Here is a 14,526-nt window from a genome sequence, read left to right as displayed (position 1 = left end):
GGGAGGTCAAAAGATCTGTGACCAAAAGTCTATTACTATTTAGACTTGACTAAGAATCTAGCAATACCTTAACCAGCAAAAACCCTAGCAACTCGAACAAATAGACAAGAAGGTTCTGGTTCACCTTTTGTCTTGATGAACTTTCCAGTTCAAGTTTAGTAGGTTATTCTCCAAAGCAAATAAAACAAGCTTGTCATTTTATACAATATCTCTTTATTAATAGATTACACACAATTCACCTCAGTTAATGGATCGCTTGATGTTTGCTGTAAATAAATTGATGTACAGAGCCAAATAAATAGAATAAACTAACAAATGAATGTCCAAAATGCCTCATAACAGGTGATACAAGACTGAGATCCTCTTAATTTATCCTGTGTAGGAATACCTTTATATCTTTATATACCTCCATGTACAGTATTGTACAGAATTTTGGACAGTTGGATAAAACAACAAAGAACATATACAAAAAATCACATGAAATAAAGTGCATTCTCATAAGATCACATTTTATAGGAAATTACAATAAAAAATAAAATAAAAAAGGAACTTTTTCAAATATGGCCACATGAACACAAACACAATATAATCTGACATATAGGAGCGGATACTTTCAATATGTGTGGATTCTTGTTTTCAGTCCACTCTGTGAATCTGTTGTGCAGTGTAAATCCAATCATTCAGAGCTGAATAAGACACAGGGCTTTACAGCACAGAGTAAGTGATCATTATAAAACATTAGTCTCATATTCCATCCGCTGTAACAGTCACATGGTGGAAACATTCAGGCCAGTGAAATGTTAGTTGCCTTTAACCACAACAGAGAATTCATGCACGGGAAAGGGCCGAATATGAAAAAAAAACAAAAAACAACAACAACTGAAAATCAGTTTTCTTGTGTGTTACAAATATAACATCAGATATATTCACACCTTCACCCAAAATTTTAACATTATTTTGTGCATATTTTGTCGTCACTTCTCCATTTCACTGATGCATCCAAATAACTCTCTGGTATACTCTGTTGAGTTTCTATATAATACATTAAATCACTAATACTGAAACCAGATATGAAACGGCAAAAGCTATGTGAGATGAGAGTTGATGAGAGATAAGCAACGTCAGAATACATTTATGGAAAGATTAATCGATATCTTAATGTCTATCCAAAGGCATCATCATGCTACAGCAATTCAAGACCTTTGTACGTTACAGTGAAATACAAATAAATAAAGCACTCTTGGTTTCGTCACTGATTGCAACCCATACTACTATTATCCCTGTAAATATAAGATGTAAGTGATGTAACACTCTGGTGACAGTGTTTGTGTTATCCATCAGGTGGCAGCATAAATCCATCTATTTCAGCCACTCCTTATCATCATCTCCATCATCATCACCATCTTCTTGATATATTTGTTTTAAAACTAGCAATATGCTTATTTATACATGGCATAAAAAATAATGAAAAGGATAAATCAAATATATATGTGGTTATTATGGGTTTATACTATTTCTTTATTATGTTTCACTAGGGTAAACTATGGTTACTGTAGTAAAACCACTGTTCATCTTTACTAATGTTTGCTATTGATGCTTCAATGGATATGGCAAAAAATCCCCACACATCCCTACAAACATTTGTTTTGCATAAGTTTAAGTTAAAACAGAGTTACTTTAGTAACACATGTTTAGTGATATTTTCATTGCATGTTAGTGAACAACATTCAGACCACACAAAGAAATGTCAACAGGCGACAGGCTGCACCGGCTCCGCGTTGCCATGACAACAGTGACATTTACTGATGCCTGAGCAACTACAGAATATTTTTACCATAGAATCCTCTTTCAGTCAGATTCCAACAACCATCGTTAATTTGCTGATCCAACAATTTCTGTAATCAAGACCTGTGTTATGAAAAGACAATGCTCATGTACTCCGAAATTCTTGATATGCATTTAGCACTTAAATCATTATGTTTTTTAGTTTATGATCTCACTTTCAATAGCCACTGCTCCAGAAAACATAGCCAGAGACTTGCAGAGATGTTCAAACCCTTAACCACTCATTTCACCTCATTTTATTGATTTACAAAATGCATTTGCATTCTTTCAATACACAGCTTCTTTTGAATGACTGTGAATGCTCTCTTTAACAGCCAGATGGTGTAGTTATGACATCTAACATCAGGGGCTAACTGGGCCATACTTAACAGCCAAACTTTGACCCCTTGCTTTAACCAACTGCAAACCCCCATGGCTGGAGAATTATTATTCAGGTAGCGAATATGAGACTTGAGCGCTAGAGTCACAGTGAGGTCAACCATCACTTTCAAAGAGAATTCAGTAGCACAAAATAGAGTAGAGATGCACCAGTCCATGTCAAGCGCTGTGCATTACATTGACCTACGTGTGAGTATTAAATCTGCCAGTAAACTGTAAATTTACAGAGACACTGTAAGGCTAGAAACACACTATATGCAAGTATGCAAACATAGAGGTGCCTGCTTGCCAATGCATACTAAGGAACTGTCTGTGATCAATGATTATCTCGGAGGAATACCATTGTCTTTTCAGTTTAGTTAGTTTGATTTGATTTGAAAATAAATAGCTAAATGTAGCTACAAGATGCTAAATTTATAATACCATTTATTATATTGGTGGAGTTATTTCAATGTAAGCTTTAAATATTTCAGTCTTTCAAATGCACCAGCTTTCTGTTAAGGGACTGATATTTACTTCAGAAGGCATCAATCTGCACAATTAACAAAATGTCCACAGTTTCAACTGTCTTAATTCAGTATGATGAGAGACTTAGTTAAGAGGGAATTTTATAAGGGGAATAAATCTATGGTTTAGGCAACATCCTCCTCATGGCTAAAGCAGTATGCACTAGCCACTAATGCAGAGGCGGCCTTTCACAGAACGGTATGGCATTGACTTAAACCTCAATTAGTTCCAGTCCATTCTTGGTCTGCTCTAAGACAATGGGGGGAGGTCCCCCCTTGGTTCTGGGGTCATGTTGTGGGGTGGTGGGGGGCATTGCTGCTCCTGCACTAATGGTTATGCTAAACCTGATTAGAAACTCCTGAATCATGTAAGAAGCCCAAAAAACAAAAACTGCAAAAGAAGCAATGCGTTCTGTCAATGCCAAAAACTTGATATGCTGGAACCTTGAACAAATTCTTTTCAGTTTTTGTGTTTAAGGAAATTAAGTGGTTGGTCACCTTAGGAAAAGTACACATAACATTGTTTTGGTGTTCATAGAATTCAGCATTGCTTGATCTGTTAAAGCACTTTGCGCTTGTCAATTTTTTTTTACTTTGTAGCACAAGCACCACAAAACATGCACCCAATCATCACCTCATACACAAATACCCAACACACATTCTAATATAATACTTCTATAACTTTTTCTGATGCAGCTCTGCATGTACACTAAATAACAGCCTTTAAAATAACCTTGGAGTTGTTGTCTTTGTTCAGCGTAATATGTTTTAGTGTCTTTTTTTCACTGGGTGGAATGTCCCTTAACATCTAAGTGCTCAAAAACCTTTAATTCAGCTTAACCCTAAAAAAATGCATTTATTATTCCAACTAGCAGAAGATCAAGAGCCATTCTGAGGAGTAATGACAGTCTTCACCTGCGGAGAGGTGCTAGTAGGACTCTGGCTGACTACTTTGGAGCTTGGTCTACTCCCAGAAGAAGGATCAGGTCTTCCTGGTGCACAAGTCTTGGTGACCCCCAATGATTCAGTGGTATCTTTGGCCTTGGGCCCCTCCTGAGGTCCGCCTTTATCAGGCCCTATGGATTTCCCTGTGCTTCTCAACTGTGTAGCCAAACCAGATTTTTCACCAGGAGACTGAAGTTGAGTTTTGGGCAGATCAGGAGGAACTCCAGTTGGAGAAGAAGTGGGAGATGGAGAGTGTTCCTCAACTACTTCCAAGAGGCATTTGTCTTCCCAATCCAGTGTTCCCCGGTAGCAGCTGACCGGAGCTAAGCCCTTGTCCTGCCTAAGTTTTCCCAAAGCAGAGCACTGCACCTGGGGTGGGTGAGATGGGACAACCCCTTTGGATGGAGCAGTTCTTGCCCTGACATCTAAAGTTCTGGTATGGGAATCTAATATGCTCTTTTTGAGACCCTCTCCATCACCTGGTCCATTATTTGCTTTGGTTATCTCTGTGCTTGTTGTCTTCCCGAGATCACTGCATGGCATACTTGGCTTGACTGAAGTTGAAGTCTTCCCAGTATCCTTTCCCCCTTCTTTCTCCAACAACTCTTTGTTAATAACACCAAATGTACTCACAGAGTATGAAGGCTTAGTTGTTCCTAGTGCCTGGCTTTGGGCAACTTTTGTTAGACTTCCTTGGTCATCATTTGCTGTTTCCTTAATGAAACTTGGATCTGTTGCTTTGACAGACGGGGAAGACGTGGTCAGGGGCGATGGAAGAGAGGCAACTTGGAATAGAGGTTTGGACTCTGATGCTACCGGAGAAGACTTGGTCAATGGAGGCTGCCAAGTCTGAGGCTTGGCTTGGCAACTTTCCTGCAGTGTGGAAGGGGGCCGCTGATACGCTTCAACACTTGCAGATTTCTTATTTCCAGATAGAGTAATGCCACCAGAAGAGAGGGTCTCTTTAACCACCCCTGTTTTAGCTTCACTAGCTTGACTTGGTTCACCAGTCCTCTCCTTGTCTCGATCCCTTTCTCTCCCGGCAAGCAAAGCATCTCTACTCAAAGGTGACTCCTGCCTGCCCAGCTTCCTGGCCGGCTTCAGAACGCCCTTTTCAGGCGATGATGGTGTCGGTTGAGTGGGTGAAGGAGAAGTTGTTGGAGCAGATGCCAGATTCTCACCCTCAATTTCCACCAAACTCTGGAGGCCAAGCTCACAGTGGAAACCATCCTTACGATAATCTGAATGTCCAACCTCCAAACTGTGCTTCCTCATCAACCCAATCCCACCTTTCTTATCAGATGAAGATGAAAGAGGTGACCCAAGTTTCTCTGCTGACTGCACTCTTTTGAGTAGTGGTGATCTGGGTGGCTCAGCACTCTTGGGTCTAGGCCTTATGATTGGTGGAGATGAGTGTAGTTTGGCAGGAAAGGTTTGGGTGGTGTTGGAGCTCCCGACTGTGTGCCCAGGCAAAGGAGGTGGTGAGGACTGAGTTGGGGATGGTGTATGAGCCAATGGAGACAAAGGAATGTTGCCTGCTGACTTGCAGCGGGCTGAACGGTATTGGCGGTGTAGTTTGGGGGAAAGTCCATGCAGGGAGCTGGGTCTCATATGCTGGGTTGTTGCGGGGGAATTCGGGGCACTGGAGGCAGGAGAACTGCTCTGGGAGGAGGCACCTGGGTCAAGAATATCAAAAGGCAATTGAAATGAATGTATACACTAAACTTTTAAAGTTGCTGGTTTTACCTTTGATATCACAACATATGCATTGATCTACTCACCAAGGTGGGATGACTCAGGGGTTGAGCGGTAGCTCTGGGTAGGGGAGTGACCGGACAGGCTGTGTGTCGGAGAGCCAGGAAGACTATCGCTGGATGACAGGGACCGGTTTAGAGATGACAGGCTACGGCTCGTATGCAGCAAGTTGGATTGCTTAGTTATTTTGCGGAACAAAGACCCACGCCTCTTACTGTGAATGATCATGGAAGAAAAATAGAGAAACAGACAGGGGTAAAAAAAAAGATGAAAGATATTCTTTATATAGACAATCTTCACAACTGGAGGCACATTTTACCTCTCCTGTCCCTCTTTGACTGTCCTCTTACTGCGTCTAGCCATCTTGGACTTGCAACTGGACTTGCGTGCTGGTCCCACTTTAATGGATGTGTTTTCAAAAGGTGTTGTGGTCACAGTTACCTTGTTTCCACTCTGAAAAAAGAAAAAGCAAAGAAACATATAGGACTGTTTGGACAGCTATCAATAAATCTTTCTCAGGTCATGTCTGTTATTACTTCTCTGTGTAGTCTAACTTACAATTTTCCCTCGTTGATGAGAACATTTTGTGTCTCACCTTAAGTATAAGCTCTACCACCTCGGTATGGACCAATCCATGCACAGATTCACCGTTGACATGAGTGATGAGGTCACCAGCACATAGTCCCGCCTCCTGAGCAGGGCCTCCATCCTCCACATGCTGTGATTGGTTAAGGACGGAATTAGCTTCAACAAAACTATTGCTGCAAATCTGTTCTATAGTCAATCAACCATTTTTTCATGTTGTATTGCTGTCTCACCCAGACTATGTGGTGCACACTATAGATGTCAGTGTCTCCAATGTAGACCCGAATGGCACGGAGTGTGAACCCATACTTTTTGCCAGAGCGGTGGATAGTAATTGGTGAACGAAGCACCGTTACAGTGGGGCAGTAATCACGGCTGGGAGAGGAGTCTCGTGATGAGGGGTTGGATGAGAGAGAGCGTGGGGACATTGGACTGGCCAGTGGAGAACTACCGTGCTGCTCAACTAGATATTGGTAAATCAATAATCAATATATAAAATTTTTTTGCACTTGGCATTATTTGTATAACGAATGTATGACAAGTTCTCACAAGGAATGAAGGCTGAACTGTACCTCCGGGTATGATGACAGACAAAGCGGTGGCAGATGCAGATTTGATGACCTTGTTGCTGGGACGTGAGGTGCGTTTCTCCCCATCGCTTGACAGCTGCTGGTGACGCGCTTGCCGAAGCACCAGATCTTTGGTCGCTCGCTGTCCGACGGTGTCACCCATGGCCACCCCGTCCCTACCAACCACTGCTATGGCTCCTGGTATAGCCTTTGGTGCTGATATCTCACCTGGTCTCAGTGGCTTGTCTGCAAAATTTTATATACACAGAAAATATGTTTATCTGAAACTCTACTGTCTATAATATTCTTTTTCATTTCCACTTACCTGCCCCTTTACTTGCCGACATAACTTCCTTTCCAGCATTCCTCTGTTCATTAGCACTTGGCGATGACGGTGTGGTGGCTCCCTCTACTAATGATGCCGAGGTTTTAGCAGCACCCTGTTTTTCTGAGAGCTCTCCATCGCCCTCTTGAGTAGCGGCAAACCTGTGGGTGTCCATTAGGGCGGAAAAACGGCGCCGGGCACCCATAGGAGGACTGTAATCTCCGTCCATATACAAAGACTCAGAGTATGATAGACGCTTCCTGTGAAAAAAAGAAAAAAAAGAAAAAAAAGTAAGTAGTTGAGAGGGATTGTTAAAATTCAATAATTTTGATAGAATGTCTTCATATGCATTTATATAATTTAACTCTCTCAAACGTACATCTCAGGTGAGCCTGTCCTCCAGCTCTTGTCCCTCAAGCTTCCCAGACTCTCCCGCTTGGCCGTCTTGTCATCACGGCGACCTTTGTGCTCTCGACGGGTTACTACAGGTGTCTTCTGCTCCAGCTGGGACAGGTGCTCCATGCTGCTATACACCTGAAAGACAGAACAAAGGCTGCATTTCATCACAGAAATGTTTCTTGAGCAGTAAATCACCATATCAGAATGATTTCTGAAGGATCATGTGACACTGAACTGACTGGAGTAATGATTCTTGAAATTAAGTTTTGCATCAAAGGAATAAAGTTCATTTTAGAATATATTCAAATATATAAAAAAAAACTTCTGTCAGAGACTTCTGTCAGTAAGATTAAATAATCTTTGATCTGACTGTTTGAACAGTAGTGCTTTATGGTGGCTTTTTTTTCCTTTGTTATATTTAGTGCTTGAAATCACTTGAAATATTTAATCCAAGGTCTTGGTTCAACAAGTGGTTCTGAAGAGGGTTGCACATCTATACAAAAAATGTTTTTAGAAAATAAACAAAATCAATGGAGTTAAAATTGTGACAATTATGTCCGTTCTCTAAAAGGAATCTGAGCATGCAATGTGACCTTGATGGACCATTAAAAATTAAATAAGAAGAAAGATAAAGAAGAAAGATAAGTGTTAATGTGTCTGTTTACAGATTCAAGGGTATTTCTGAGAAAGAAAGCATGAAATATGAATGCAGCCATGTGTCAGACTGACCTTGCTGAAGCGCGGCGAGCAGGAGGAGAACTGTCTTATCTCTACTGGCTCATCGTCATTGGTGTCGTCCTCGTCGTAGGAGTTGATGTGCCGATAACGCTCGGACCGTGCTGAAACAGAGGGAGTATGAGATGATGATGATGAGAGATAGAGAGATGGCGATCAAGTGTCCTTACTGTCGAAATAGCTGGTGTCCTCCTCAGACTCTAGATTAGGGATAAACTCGGCCTTCTGTCGGAGTAAACCATTCCAGTCCAATCCCAAGAAAAACGAGTGCTGCTTTACTTCAAACGCTCCACCTGTTAGTGTAAAGAGAAGCACATTTATAGACAAATAGATAAACACGCAATCCTGTTAAAAATTTATAAAAACTTTAGTAAAATCATGGTTCATCTTCTTAAGGGACTGCCTCTGTCACAGGGTGTTGCACACATAAAATGCAACCTTTTTATTCTGACAATTACAATTTGTTCATTGTGAAACAACTCAAACATATAATGTTTTTCTGTCCTCTGATAAGGATTGTTCTGGGCTGCCATTTCCAAAAGCATCAATGCATTCTTGCGATACTTTTGAGAAATAATTTTTGAATGCACTATCAAAAGTGGTGTGTTCAGGCGCTTTTTAAGGTGCTGAAAATAGACTGCGCCATAGACCAACTCAAACCTGGTCTAAGGTCTGACGCAATGTTTTTTCTTTGTTATTTAAAGAACGTACACGCTGCTTATTAAACTCAGGGATGCACAGCAGCACACAAACATGCCAAATATTACAAAGTAATGCAATGCAAAATTTATATATATATAAATGCCTACATGTCATAATGGATAGTCATCGCATATATCAGAATTAGGCTATATATTTGCTCACACATGAGCAGCTCCGTTTCATTTCGGAGACGCGTTCTGTCTTTGCACATGCCAAATACAGCTGTGTAAATAGCAAATCCGTCATGACACGAGCGCAACTGACTCTTAAAATGAATGGAAGATGAGACTCTGATTGGTTTATTGCATGTTACGCCCAAAAAAACACCCATTACTCATTAAGAAAATAGGGACAACCCATTTAGACCATGCGCCCGGGCGCGCCAACCGTTTGGACATTCCCTGATAGCACCTGTGCCATGCACTTTACACTTTGCGTTTAGATTGTTAAAATATGGCCTCATATGTCCAATCTGAATTCATGACGTCTTGACTTATAACATACCGTATTTTTTGGACTATAAGTCGCACCTGAGTATAAGTCGCATCAGTGCAAAAATACGTCATGATGAGGAAAAAAACATATATAAGTCGTACTGGACTATAAGTCGCATTTATTTAGAACCAAGCACCAAGAAAAAACATTACCATCTACAGCCTCTAGAGCACTGAGCAGTATAGAGCGTCATCTCGTGGCTGGAGAAGGTAATGTTTTCTCTTGGTTAATGTCAAATTAATTTTGATAAATAAGTCGCACCTGACTATAAGTCTGTATATACATAAGTATGTAGTCCGGAAAATACGGTAAGTGTGTGAAAGTGTGTTAAACTGGTGGATGTGTACCTGTACCCAGTCGCACTAGTGGGTTGGTTTGCAGCAGGGCAGAGATCAGGCTCTGAGCTTCACTAGGCAGTGCCTCGTCTCCCTTAGGCCACTCAATATCATCTACACAAACACACACACAGAAATCTGTTGGCAGCACTGAAGCTCTTCAGCACTTTTCAGTGTATGGCATTACAAAGCTCTGGAGCACTTTTGAAGAGGTTTCCAGAGAAGAAGAATGTGTTTGCTTTAGCACAAATCAACACCGCTGCTGCTAATATTAGCTCTGATGTGCTGGGACATGAAGTTTGATCAGGATTCACCTCAAGATTCAGACTCACCTGTGATCACCTGACCAAAGAGCTCTTCAGTCGTGTCTCCGAAGAACGGCACGCAGCCCACTAGGAATTCGTAGAGGATGATACCCATGGCCCACCAGTCCACTGGTTTCCCATAGCCCTGCCTGAGAATGACCTCCGGGGCGATATACTCCGGCGTGCCACACACCTGGGACAGAGAGACAATACCATCCTGTGTACACCTGGCATGTGAACTGAATCACAAGAGGACATGCCTCTTTCCTTACCTGTTTGTCCAGGAACTCCCTGGCGTCCTTTTCTATGTGTCCCTCAAACAGGTTAGTGGTGAGATTCATGAGTCCCATCTTTGACAAGCCAAAATCTGTCAGCTTAATGTGACCCATCGACGTGATCAGCAGACTGTGAAGAAGAACCACAAACCATGAGCGTTCGCTTCAGAAATAAATGACAACATGAGATCTGTTTTACACCTTGTAACAGAGAGCTACAGTCGGTTCCCCAAAGTAAAAATCCTGTTTATTTTCTTCATAGTGTTAGAATTGATTTTTAACGATAACTTATAAGCCATTAAAGACAGACCTACGGTAAACAACGAGTTAGTTAATAGATCATATAAGCTTTTGTTGAATGTATTTTTAATATAGTCATAATCAACCTCAGAATTCCTTATGAAAAACCACATTACCCATGATTCTGCAGAGAAATCTCCACAAATCAGAAGACTGGGAGTATCACGTCACTATTATTGACATGAGGCAGATTTTTAATGCTCTCAAACTACTTAAGAAAACATGTTTGTGTGAGTGTGTGCATGCAAATTTTTTAACTTAAAATATTTTTTACATACACACTCAACATCTGTTGAAATCACTGATGTCATTTGCAGTGCTTTATGTGTTTGTAGTTCTTTCACGTTCTTTCACAGCCTACAGTATGCTAGCTAGCTATGCCTTCATCACATATATGCATATTACCTGGTTGCAATTATTTACAAAATACAGTCTTCTACTTTTGAAGAAATTTTTTTTTTGTCTGAAATCAAAGTTTGTAACGTGAACTTGAGATTCACCTTGTTGCTGGTTGGATTGGTTTATAGCTTATAACTAAAAAGAGAAAAATAAATGGGATAAATACTTCAGTAACAAATGCTGCAGAATAATTGGACGGGCACTAATGCACGTGTGTAAAATGTGTAAAAGATGCTTTTGCAGTACAGTTTTTTTCTACTTTGTACAGTACTTTGGATCAATAAGTTGTTTTCATACGTGTCCTCCACTCCAACAGGGGGCGATCACTTACTTGTCTGGTTTCAGGTCTCGGTGTACGATGCCATAATTATGAATGTACTCCAGCGCTAAAACGGTTTCGGCAAAGTACATCTGGGCCATTTCCACAGGAAGTGCTCCGATATTCTTTAGCAGCGTTGCACAGTCACCGCCTAAATAAAAAATAAAGTGTTTTTAATTGGCTAAACAATGACTAAAATCTGGGTTGTGTGTAGAAATTAGGATTCAATCAACTGCAGAATGAGGATAATGTCTTACCCTCCACATACTCCATAACCATACACAGGTGACGGCGCGTCTCAAAAGAGCAGAACATGCTGACCACAAAGGGGTTCTCGGCGAAGGTCAGGATGTCCCGCTCCACGAACGCCTGCTGGATCTGGTTCCTCAGGAGCAGGTTTTGTTTGTTGATCTTCTTCATAGCAAAGCGCTGCCGAGTCTCTCGGTGTCGGACTAAATACACAGCTCTGCGATCCAAACGACAGGGAGAGATCTGTTTTATACACATTTACATATTGGTTTTGAGTAGTTTCAGAGTAATTTGAGAGTGAATAGCGGTATTCTCACCCATACGCTCCATTGCTGATGAGTTTGATAGTCTGGAAGTCTGATTCACAGGGCGCTTTGATGGCCTTGAGCTTCCCCTGAGACAAAGACACATAAAGGATTCAGTGCAGGGGAAATAAATCAACTGGAGTATAATTTCACTCCCTATGCCGTTTCATTTCTACCACTTTTATCCTGAATCCCTGACGTGCTGCGAGAGTTTGCCTAGTCCTTCATTAAAAATATGTTTCCATGTTAAAGAGGGAGAACATTGCAGGCTTATATAACACATCTTGATCTGTTTTTTTCCACACCCTCTTTTTCTCTTAAATTACTAGTGGGTAAACGTTTCAATCTTTGCAATCTTTTTCATTATTGCAAAGCAATATAAACATGATTATATTAATACACTCACTTCAGCAGAGTCGTCCGTCTCTGGCGTGTGGGGTCCCTCGCTGTCATAACTCTCCAAATTCACCATTTCTGCATGCAAGAAGCAAGGTAGGTTAATACATTTTACTATGCAGTGAACATGTACTGGCTCTGAGACATAAATTAGTTGTTTTAGAAGTTTGACACGTTTCTAGGCCAATTAATAACCTAAAATAGCCTCAAGATTAATTAAATGATTATATAATGGGTATATAATAATAATAATAATAATAATAAACCACTGTTCAAAAGTTTGCAGTCAATAAGATTTAGAATTTTTATTAAATAGGTCTTCTGCTCAACAAGGCTGCATTTATTTAAAAAATACCGTAAAACAGTAATATTGTAAATTTATATTAAAATTTAAAAGAATTGTTTTCTATTTGAATGTACTTTAAAATGTAATTTATTCCAGTGATCAAAGCTGAATTTTCATCATCATTACTCCAGTCTTCAGTGTCACATGATCCTTCAGAAATCGCTCTGATATGCCATTAGCAGCACTAAACTGAACAGCAAAAATAATGGTTATTTTTTAAATGCTACATCAGTCTGCCATTGGTCAGTCAATGGTCTAAACTCAACACCATTGGTCGAGCCAATGCTACTTAATTAGGGCTGATGAGACTGAGTCACATTGTTTATAAGGTGGAAATGAACATAAAAACATCTTACATAAATCTGTAAATTAAACTGGTGAATTCACACAGTGAATTTTCTGCCTGTTAAGTGTTTTGTTGTGTTTAGCTCTGCAGTGAGAGAGAATAAGTGTATCCAGGCTGCTTTTGGCCAGCTTCCCAGCGTTGCTTACACATCTCCCTGTGTTCTTGGCAGGAATCCAAACTTCCCACCGCCTGTGCACCACCTTCACCTGCTCCATAATCTCAACAATGTCTCTCAGTATGACCTACATTTCCCTTCCTCTCCCCGGCTTCTTCTACGCTCTTTCCCTCCAGAGACACACGCGCTCGCTGTGTGAGGATGTTCGGTCGTGTTTGTCCTTCTCACCTTCCAGAGGGTCTCTGGTCAGGCCGAGCTGGCTGATGATGTATCGCGGGATGTCTGCTTTCATCAGCTGGCCCTCTTTAGCGTGGTCTTCTGCTGCCTCCAGAAGGTGGTAAAACTCTTCAGGGTTAAACTCCTGGAGAAACATGGAAAAAATAGCATTTTTGCTAAATTTCTGCATTCTGTACTTAATACACATCTGCTCAAATATTTGGCGTTGATAGATCTTTTCAATACCTTTGAAAGAATCTCTTATGCACACCGAGGCTGCATTTATTTGATCAAAAATACAGTAAAAACAGTAATATTGTGAAATATTATTACAGTTTTAAATAACTGTTTTTTTATATTGTATGTATTTTAATATGTTATTTATTCTTGTGGATTTTCAGCATCATTCCTCCAGTCTTCAGTCAAAAATATTTATTATTATTATTAATGTTGAAAACTGCTGCTTAATATCTTTGAGGAAACTGTAATACATGAACTAAGAATTAAAAAAATACTAGTTTGTGAATTTTTTATTAAAATTAAAATTATATCTGTTCATATTCAGTGGACCTGAGTTAACATGAACCTAAAAATGGGTTAAAAGTTGTATTTTCATTAAATAATGTTAAGAACGATTAATAAACACTGTAACAAATCTATTACTCGTTGTTAGTTTTTGCTAGTTAATGCATTAACTATTTTTCACTATCGTAAGTATCACCAAAATAACTCATGTCACAATATTTCATGTCCACATTTGTATTTATCTGGTGATCCATATTATTTATTTAACCACTGATCCATATTTTCAGTGATCGCACTACTGGACACATTTTCAGGGGTCTTTTGTGTTTGATAAAAACCAGTCGAGGGTTTTGTTACACTCGGGCCTTTCAGTACATCGTACTTTCTTCTCCTGACCCCTGGTGACCCCATCAGCCAGTTGCCATCACAACTGCACAAAGTAAGCTGAAGAAACGACCAAGCCCAGCGACCGGCAGATCAAGTGTGTGTGTGTGTGTGTGTGTGTGTTTGTGGAGACTCTCACCAGACATTCAAGCAGTCGGGCAGGACGGGAGATGATGATGAAGAGTTTCTTCACCAGCTCTGCGATGAAGGTCAGCTCTGAGCTCTCTGATCGCTCATAGGCCTGACAGATATCACAAGTTAGAGATACTTTTGACTACTGAAATCTCTTAAAAATCTTAATGGGAAAATTAAAAATCATTTAATCTACCCGGTCAGTCAACAGTTCGGACACACACTTGAGTGAATTCATATTATTTAGGATGCTCGAAATTAGTTTTGTAGAAAAATATATAGTTGGTTACAAAATTTGAAGCTCAAGGAAAAGATTTGATCATGGCCATAATGTATGAAG

The 14,526-nt window shown here is 40.3% G+C and overlaps 1 protein-coding gene across 2 annotated transcripts in view; it reads right to left on the bottom strand.

Moving 5' to 3' along the window:
• Positions 1 to 179: 179 nt before the first annotated feature.
• Positions 180 to 14,526, bottom strand: part of LOC113048202 (microtubule-associated serine/threonine-protein kinase 1-like) — a 42,622-nt gene continuing 28,275 nt past the window's right edge. For both annotated transcript variants that reach the window (XM_026209878.1, XM_026209963.1), the window contains 19 exons: positions 14,194 to 14,295; positions 13,158 to 13,290; positions 12,133 to 12,200; positions 11,739 to 11,815; positions 11,430 to 11,638; positions 11,185 to 11,323; positions 10,152 to 10,284; positions 9,907 to 10,072; positions 9,587 to 9,688; positions 8,213 to 8,335; positions 8,037 to 8,146; positions 7,288 to 7,442; positions 6,909 to 7,168; positions 6,587 to 6,829; positions 6,248 to 6,477; positions 6,025 to 6,147; positions 5,749 to 5,882; positions 5,456 to 5,643; positions 180 to 5,350 (listed from right to left, as the gene is read on the bottom strand). In XM_026209878.1, coding sequence (XP_026065663.1) covers positions 3,609 to 5,350; positions 5,456 to 5,643; positions 5,749 to 5,882; positions 6,025 to 6,147; positions 6,248 to 6,477; positions 6,587 to 6,829; positions 6,909 to 7,168; positions 7,288 to 7,442; positions 8,037 to 8,146; positions 8,213 to 8,335; positions 9,587 to 9,688; positions 9,907 to 10,072; positions 10,152 to 10,284; positions 11,185 to 11,323; positions 11,430 to 11,638; positions 11,739 to 11,815; positions 12,133 to 12,200; positions 13,158 to 13,290; positions 14,194 to 14,295 — 4,437 coding nt within the window. In that variant the 3' untranslated portion in view covers positions 180 to 3,608. The remainder of the gene's footprint in view (positions 5,351 to 5,455; positions 5,644 to 5,748; positions 5,883 to 6,024; positions 6,148 to 6,247; positions 6,478 to 6,586; positions 6,830 to 6,908; positions 7,169 to 7,287; positions 7,443 to 8,036; positions 8,147 to 8,212; positions 8,336 to 9,586; positions 9,689 to 9,906; positions 10,073 to 10,151; positions 10,285 to 11,184; positions 11,324 to 11,429; positions 11,639 to 11,738; positions 11,816 to 12,132; positions 12,201 to 13,157; positions 13,291 to 14,193; positions 14,296 to 14,526) is intronic.

This window comes from Carassius auratus, chromosome 1, assembly GCF_003368295.1.
Source record: "Carassius auratus strain Wakin chromosome 1, ASM336829v1, whole genome shotgun sequence".
NCBI classification, from domain to species: Eukaryota; Metazoa; Chordata; class Actinopteri; order Cypriniformes; family Cyprinidae; genus Carassius; species Carassius auratus.
The sequence above is the reverse complement of the archived record's forward strand: the minus strand, read 5'-3'. Positions and strand labels throughout refer to the sequence as shown.